The 8,266-nt window shown below is 45.8% G+C and overlaps 1 protein-coding gene across 2 annotated transcripts; it reads right to left on the reverse strand.

The window, feature by feature from the left end:
- Positions 1–221: 221 nt before the first annotated feature.
- Positions 222–7,955, reverse strand: smg9 (SMG9 nonsense mediated mRNA decay factor). 2 transcript variants are annotated; one of them, XM_031576782.2, is made up of 14 exons: positions 7,867–7,955; positions 7,317–7,473; positions 7,157–7,231; positions 6,781–7,012; positions 6,404–6,501; positions 6,144–6,256; positions 5,604–5,715; positions 4,718–4,813; positions 3,966–4,051; positions 3,254–3,360; positions 2,258–2,365; positions 1,890–2,015; positions 1,274–1,430; positions 222–1,142 (listed from the first exon to the last, which is right to left on the reverse strand). In XM_031576782.2, exons 2-14 carry the CDS (start codon positions 7,458–7,460, stop codon positions 1,064–1,066), a joined length of 1,533 nt encoding a protein of 510 aa, XP_031432642.1. In that variant the 5' UTR covers positions 7,461–7,473; positions 7,867–7,955; the 3' UTR covers positions 222–1,063. The 2 variants fall into 2 exon arrangements, with proteins under 2 accessions (XP_031432642.1, XP_031432643.1); XM_031576783.2 differs by having other exon boundaries at positions 7,778–7,903.
- Between the last annotated feature and the right edge of the window lie 311 nt (positions 7,956–8,266).

Below are 8,266 nucleotides of genomic sequence, written 5' to 3' on the forward strand. Positions count from 1 at the left end.
TTGAAGTCGATGGGAGACTCAAAGGATTTCACCAAAGCATTGCACATTATGGTTAAGGGTCTTTGTGGTTAACGGTCTTTTGGAGCCATTTACCATAGTCCATAAGTAATGTTGATCATTTGAGCCTAAGACTGAGTTCTCAGGGAGTTGAAATGCATCTCTAGTTATGAAAGCAAGCGGATCCTAGTGAAGCGACCACAAAAAAAGACAAACATTTAAGCTTTATTGATATACAAAATGATCAGAATTTTTGTTTTAGGGAAATGTTGGCTAATGCAAAACCTCCATGGCGTTATACAAGACTCCCATACAATTGCTTTTCAGCTCTTGCCATGCATAAAAAAACCACTGTCACATATCAGGTGTTCTTCTGCATCACCGACACTGTGCAATTAATCACATGTGAAAGCGCTCTAGGGTTAAGAGTAGTCACAGAACCGATTCAGCGCCTATGCTGGATTTCTGTGAACATAAATGTTAAAACTTGGGGGACCGCCGTCAGAAAGCAGGTTTACCACATCTGTCCTATCCAGTCCTGTCCCAACGACTCACAGGTCAAAGACCTCTCATATCTGCACACACACATGGCCATTTAGACTCAACCACAAAACCTTGTGACAAAACAGGTCCATCAAGGGGTGAAGGGGTAGGTTGCAGGCGAAGAAGGGATCAACAAAAACACTTCAATGGATATCTGTTCATTTGTGTCATTTCTTTGTCTTCTTTAAATACAATAAAAAAAAGTCTAAAAAAAAGAAATAAAAATGAGCCAGTATCCAAACTTCACACAGTCAGAATTAGTCTTTTGCAGGTCCCTGCAGTCTGCTGTTCCCCCTGCCCCCCCCCCCCCACGATCATGTGACCCTCCTCAGGGTATCTCATGCTTGGCCTCAGAGCAGACCAGCTTCTGTTCTGTTTTGCTCATCCTCCTACGCTGCATCTCACTAGCCAGGCGGCTGGTGCAGTGGGGCTTTCCAAACCTCCACCATGGGGCAGTCTGACGGCCGAGGCGTAGGTGACCAAGCGGTCAAGTCTTCCTGCGGACGCAGTTATGACGGGGCCACTAAGACAGCAAGCGGCTGTACTCCGAGAGGGCCGAGGACTTCTTCACACCGTCCCAGATCCGCGCCGCGTAGTGGAACCTTTTATGAGCAACACACACACACACACGTGCTTAAGTATACCCATGAGCATACCAATAAAATCACGCCACACACACACACACACACACACACACACACACACACACACACACTGTCTCTGTGCTCCTTACCAGTTCTTCTCCGTGAGGATGGTGTGGGACAGCTGGCTGCGAGACATGGCCAGCACCTGGCTACGCAGTTTGGCCACCAGGGAGGAGAAGCTGGGGTGGCCCCTGTACCCGGGCAGCAGGGAGAAGAGAGGGGCTGCCCCGGACCCCAAGGCTGAACCTGGGCCAGGGAGAGAGGAACACAGAGGTCACCCACGCGTCGGCCACTCAGTGACGCCAACGTCCACACTGACATTTATACATCATTTATTAATGTATTAGTATTTATTCATGAGTTTAGGCTGCTCCTTCAAGCCTCTTCAGGTGACGAGTCAATGCTCCATCACCTGATGCTTGGCACCAAAGCCTTCTGTTTTCCACATTCAGTTCTACCACAATAGGATTCTTTCTCGGAAATCAAGTGAGTATCGGCAAACACCCCTAAAACAAATATTAGCCCCAACGGCAAATCATTTCTAGATTGTCTCTAGACAGACGGTGCCAAACCACGAGTTTCATGAGTGACAGGAGGAACAGGGTTTACTACAAGGGTGACTCATCTAAGGGCGAGGCCAAGTCGATTTGTTTGTGTGAAATTCTGTGCAAGAGGAGACAGAGATAGAGGGGAGTTGGCAGCGACCTGCTCTCGTTAAGGCGTCTTCTCCATCGCTTTCCAGGATGGGCAGGAGGAAAAGGTTCACCTCCGTCTCCAGGTAGTCTCGGTCCAGGCCCGGGAAGATGTTGCAGTCCAGCATGGACAGAGTGCCTGGGAGAGGACAGAGACGTGCACCTCAATACTTCCCCAACAATCCCAATACTCATGGCATTCCTTGGCAGTCATGAAAATAACCATTTGCTTGTACAATAGGTCAAAGTATTCTGGGTACTATCTGCTACGAAATAAACAATCAAATCAAAATAAGATTCATTACTGAGATTTTATGACAAGCACACAGACAGACATTCACACTCCACACAGCAGGGGTCAGCACTGTGTTTTGGCCTCACCTTTGTACTTGAGATGGGAGTGGGCCATCAGTTTGTCCATAGTCATGTGCATCTTCTTCAGGTTCCGAGGGCAGAACTCCTCCCTCCGGGCCTTGTTCTGCAGGAACACTGTGGCAGAGCAAGAACACAAGAGAACCTTTCATGAGGGGGGTGAGGTGGACATGTCTGACTGTACGGGAGTATTTCTGAAGAGAGATAAGGTGGACATGTCTAACTGTACGGGAGTATTTCTGAACAGAGATAAGGTGGACATGTCTGACTGTACCGGAATATTTCTGAACAGAGATAAGGTGGACATGTCTGACTGTACGGGAGTATTTCTGAAGAGAGATAAGGTGGACATGTCTGACTGTACGGGAGTATTTCTGAAGAGAGATAAGGTGGACATGTCTGTATGGGAGTATTTCACTGATTGATTTGTTTGTAAAGCACCTTGAGACTTCTTTGTTTGTTAAAGTGAGCTATATAAATAAAGTTCATTATTATTATTTCTGAAAACAGATAAAGGGAAGTGCAAAGTTTGTGTTCACATTTCACAGAGGCAGAACAAGAGTGAATAGGACTGGTGGAAGTGTGCATTAGATTACGTGTGTGTGTGTGTGTGTGTGTGTGTGTGTGTGTGTGTGTGTGTGTGTGTGTGTGTGTGTGTGTGTGTGTGTGTGTGTGTGTGTGTGTGTGTGTGTGTGTGTGTGTGTGTGTGCATTGGTTCGGGCTTATTTATTTTTTACGACCCCATTTTACCTGAATACGTACCAACACTATGAGGTCATTGGGCATTATGAAGGCCCTGTCATCATAATTCAAACAGCGTTAATTAATATGTTGGAGACTGGGGCGCAACCTCCCCCTCTTTCACGCGATGACCTTATGAGTCACAAAACCTGTTTTCTTGTGTGTGTGTGTGTGTGTGTGTGCGTGCAAATAAGTATTATGCGAAAGAAAGAGAAAGCGAAAGAAAATACTTTCGTGGGAGTGCGTGCACGTTTCTCAGCTAACCTATATGAGGGTAATACTCAGAGCCCTCGTCGTTTCCTGAGGATCCAGTGCTGTCATGGCTGGCAGAGGGTGTGGAGGGCTTCAGCATCTCAGCTGTCTGCAGGAACCTGTGAGGGGTGGGGGTGGGGGGGGGGGGGGCCAGCATTATTCACCTAAGCCTCCTATCCAGAAACAGCATTATTCACCTAACCCACCCCTATCCAGAAACAGCATTATTCACCTAACCCACCCCTATCCAGAAACAGCATTATTCACCTAATCCACCCCTATCCAGAAACAGCATTATTCACCTAACCCACCCCTATCCAGAAACAGCATTATTCACCTAATCCTCCTATCCAGAAACAGCATTATTCACCTAAGCCTCCTATCCAGAAACAGCGTTATTCACCTAACCACCCCTATCCAGAAACAGCATTATTCACCTAATCCTCCTATCCAGAAAGAGAGGCATCACTGGCGGCAAGCCTTGACCCTTTCAGTTAAGAGTAGATATAGTGTACCATTCTGCCATTGTATCTAACAGCTAAATTGGGCCAAGTCTGGATCGTGGCCATGTAGCTTGTACACTGTTTTTGTTTTGTGTTATGTGGACAATATCTACTGTGAAAGTTGTAGATATATACTTATAGCGTTTTAGGACTTCTTTATCTCATTTTTTATCTTCTTTTGTTCATTTAATTAGTCCGTCTGAAACATGAGGAGACCAGACCTGTAAAGGTTGATGTCAGTGAACCAGTCTTGAAGGACGATGACCACGTGGCACACAGTGAAGAGGAAGGCAGCGATCTGAAGAGACTGGATGGGACAAGACAGAGGGTGGTGATCAACATGCAGTAAAACACAACAGCTTTGGTAATAAAGCTGGAGCAACTAACCTCCTGTGCAAAGTACCAATGTGTTAACAGATATATGTGTACGCTGTGTGTACAGATTTGTACACAATGAAATGCTTGAGGACGTAAGATCATTGTTATGATTAAGATTGAGTATGGTCCTGCTTATCAGGTCTCACTGCCAGCACTCATGTTCACACTGTAGACAGACTGGCTAATCGGCCTCCCCTGGCACCATAAAAGCTGCCCACTTCTCCTGGCTAACCGTGAGGAAGGACAGCTCAGGATGGGTGAAAAGCAGAGGACAAATTCCACCAGCGACATCTTCAGCATGCATGTGGGCGTGTGTGTGTCCTGTGTCGCTGCCCAATGCATGGGTGTGTTGTTGTGTGTCGTGCTGTGTGGCAAAATAAAAAACGACTTTGACTAACTACAGAGTTAGAACTACATACGTCCCACAATATTGCAACAGAGGCAGCCAAAATGGCTTCCGAAGGAGAGTGAAATAAATGCCAAACAGATACGGTATGTGAGGATTTCCACAAGCCATAGACCAAGGACACTGCAAGAGTTTACGGGTGAGGTGTGGTACAGCATTCTTCATCCTTTGCTGGTTGCCTGCACATACCTGCATCTCCACATAGGTGTGAGGGAGGTTGTACTCTGGGGGAAGTTTGCGGTCGTTGTTGATCAGGTGATCTAAAATGGAGGGACTCAAAATAGGCTGTGGGCAAAAAAATACAAAGGTTGTCGGAATGAGCAAAACCCATGAGACAAAACCACCACCACCAACATCAACACTCGAAAAGAATGATAATTAATTCCAGTGTAACCTGTATCCTCTGATCAGTTAATACCGGATCTATAGTACCTGACCAGTTAATACCGGATCTATAGTACCTGATCAGTTAATACCGGATCTATAGAACCTGAATCTATAGTAGTAGCTCCCATGTGATATATGAACAAAAATGGTCCTTTCTACCCAGCTGATCGAAAACTAAATTTTATTTTCAAAATACAGTTACTTTCTCTTGAGTATTCTAAAACTAAACCCTCCTTCCCTGCTACTCAGCATTTATTTTACCCATAACTGTTTGGCATGTAGCACTACTCAGCGACAGTCACGGCCCAGGCCACCACTCCTGAAACTCCTAAAGCAACAGTATGCAGCAATTCACCAGATTTTGAGGTATGTTTTTTATAACCAGTTGACTTGTTTTTATATCATTTTCAAATGAATTCTATTCTATTAATTCTGGTTTATATGGTCATGTGAAGATAAAATATATAACATATGTCGTTCCATTTAGCCGCTCAGGCTACGCACGGTTGTATAAACGACATCACCAAAAGACACAAATTAGCATGTTACCAAGCTTTTAGCAGTGTCAACTGTGCTGTTGTAGGTGTTAACAAAGTTTTTCAGCATTGATTTTGATTTGTCAAATCATTTCCTAGCTTAAGGCCCAACATCCGTTGGTTCTCCCACGCAACAGGGCCCTTGGTCTCACCTGCGTGTCCAGGAAGATGACCCGCTCCTGGGTTATGTAGAAATCAATGCCGCAGGTCTGGTTCCCCCCTCTCTCTTTGATCTCCGGGCTCTGAGCCCTGAACACGTACGCTCTGAGAGAACACACACAAAGCAGAGTGGCACCATAGTAGCCGTTAGCGGTAGCATGGTCTGATTAAACTCCACTGTTTTGACCGCAGATGAGAAAATGCAAAATGATGGGTTGTGACTGATTCAACACTGAACATGAAGTAGGGTACAGACTTAGAGGCCTGTGCATGATGGATTCTTCAGTCCCGCTCCTACCCACTGTCGCAAGATCTGGTCCCGTTGCCACTCGCTCCCTCACAAATGGCTCATATTTTGTCCCAGTCCCACCCACATCTTTCAGATATTGTCCCAGTCCCCCCCACATCTTTCAGATATTGTCCCACTCCCGCCAGCAAAATTCCAAGACAAAATTCCAAAACAAACAGCAGGAGAGTGGGTCGGGCGCAAACAAACACACACACCCTACACACAAACACAAACACAAACACACCTCTGATCCTCCTCAGGAGTATTGGCCGACAGGAGAGACATGACTGTAGACTTTCCTGTCCCTTGAAGCCCTATGACTCCCACCACCAGCATGTCGGTCTGGTCGCGCAGATACTGCGAGGAACACAGCCAGATTAAGAGACGCACAGTTTCCATGGCGACCACCCAAAACACAGTCACATGGCCTTATGCAACAGGAAGAGGAAAGACCTGCAGTAAAGTGAAGTGATGACTCAATGTGCCATGCAAGGTAACGCTTACCTCTATGGCACTGTCACACCAGTTCATCTGGTCATCCACCAACTTAATACTGTGTTTCATTCTCTCAGGGGGAAGAAGCTTCGTCTGGCCAATCACAGCTGCAAAGAACACATAAAGTGTAGCTGTATGTTAATGGTAACCTTCAGTGAGATACATGTCATAAAAATATGAAAGCACTACACTGTCACTCAGTGTGCCTGATGATGCTACTGTGCACGCTTTTCAGTCCATGTTGTGGCCCAGAACCCACAATCCCACAAACCATCAGAATGACACTGACATGCTGTTAAAAGGAGTGTTTCAAGTATGGATCACTTCACAAGGTCTTGAAGAGGGCACATGTGATGGTAAAAACAAGAGGTAACAACGACACTCACGGTCCACAGCAGTACTGGCTGCTGCTCCCATGCCCCTGTTCTGGATCTGATACACTGGCTGGGTTGGGCGCTGACCCTCCCTCTCCAGCTTGGCAGATCCGGTTCCGGTCACAGGTGGACCAGTGTCCGGTGGGGTCCCCGGTTTACCCGCCTCTTCCCTGCTCTTCATGAGCATGATCGGTTTCTCAAGGGATGGAGCACCACTAATGGGAACATTCTGACTCTGCTTGCTCTAGAACAGCAGCCAAGGAAAATTACACGTTTCAATGCATAGGCCCATACAACGGCAAAAGGCTAAAGGACATCACGCCTCAAGTTCAAAAACAATATTCGATAGCATATTAGAGAGAGACATGCTTGTACTACCGTTACCTACCCTTTCTCCAGGGGGTTTTGCGAGAATTATGGGGGTCTTCTGAAGAAGTGGTCCTGGTGGATCCTCACTGCCATCCTACACAGGTGGAAGTCAATCATATTGACAGCCAAGAACCATCTAACATGCGAGTTTATCTATAGGACTAACTAGACGAGCTTACCCTGCGTTCTCGAGGCATATACTCCCGATCACGACTGGGACCCGAGAGATTCTGCCCCGGTCCAGCGGGATCCCTATCTCGGCGTCGGCGCCTCCTCCGTCCCTGACCATACACGCCAGGCTGACTGTGGCCAGATTCCGACATTCCTCAAAAAAGGCTAGACAGACAAAATGTAGAGAATCACGAGGCTGATGAGGCGACTTAAGGTTGTAGATACTGTCATCTTACTCGACACTACCCTTAGACTTAGGAAAGTCCGCAAAAGGGACTCTGGACACATCAGAAAGCTGATACAAAGCTAGCTATGCTATCATTGCTAAGTTAGCTAGGCAGTCATGCTACCAGGTTGCTCTATACAAAACATCAACAAGAGGTATAGCTTGATAACCAGCTAACAAGCTAGTTTGTGGTCTGTGTCGTTCAGCGTGATATAAAGACATGTCCAACAAAAATGATCTTACCTGTCTTAAGGCGTTGTTTAAACAGTATGCTATATCAAGGTCCCTAAAAATAAGTATGGTTTAATGAAGCTAGGCAACGCTTGACTCACCAACGAACCAATTCGTTTTTCGCACACGTACAGTGGTACTTCCTGTGTGCACAGCTTAATTTGCCCTAAGTCTCTGCTAGGGCGCCCTCACCTGCATGGAGTGGAAGCTAAATGTAACCAACCACGTAGTCTATAAGTATCGCTAATTTAGGCTGAAGTATTTTATTTAGTTTTCATATATACGTATAAAACATGTAGCCTAAAGTAGTCCTATAGACGAGAAGAGAGCAGTAATATATCCTACAATCAGTTTACTTATTGGGATTAAAAATTGACTTAGCTACTTGATTTGAATAGCCTATCATGAGAGAACAAATAATGCACGTTATAAAAAAGAAATACAATAATACATTCTAAATAATAATACATTTGCTGTTGCTCATTAACATTACTCACAAAT

Source organism: Clupea harengus, chromosome 11 (assembly GCF_900700415.2).
Source record: "Clupea harengus chromosome 11, Ch_v2.0.2, whole genome shotgun sequence".
In the NCBI taxonomy this organism is placed as follows: Eukaryota; Metazoa; Chordata; class Actinopteri; order Clupeiformes; family Clupeidae; genus Clupea; species Clupea harengus.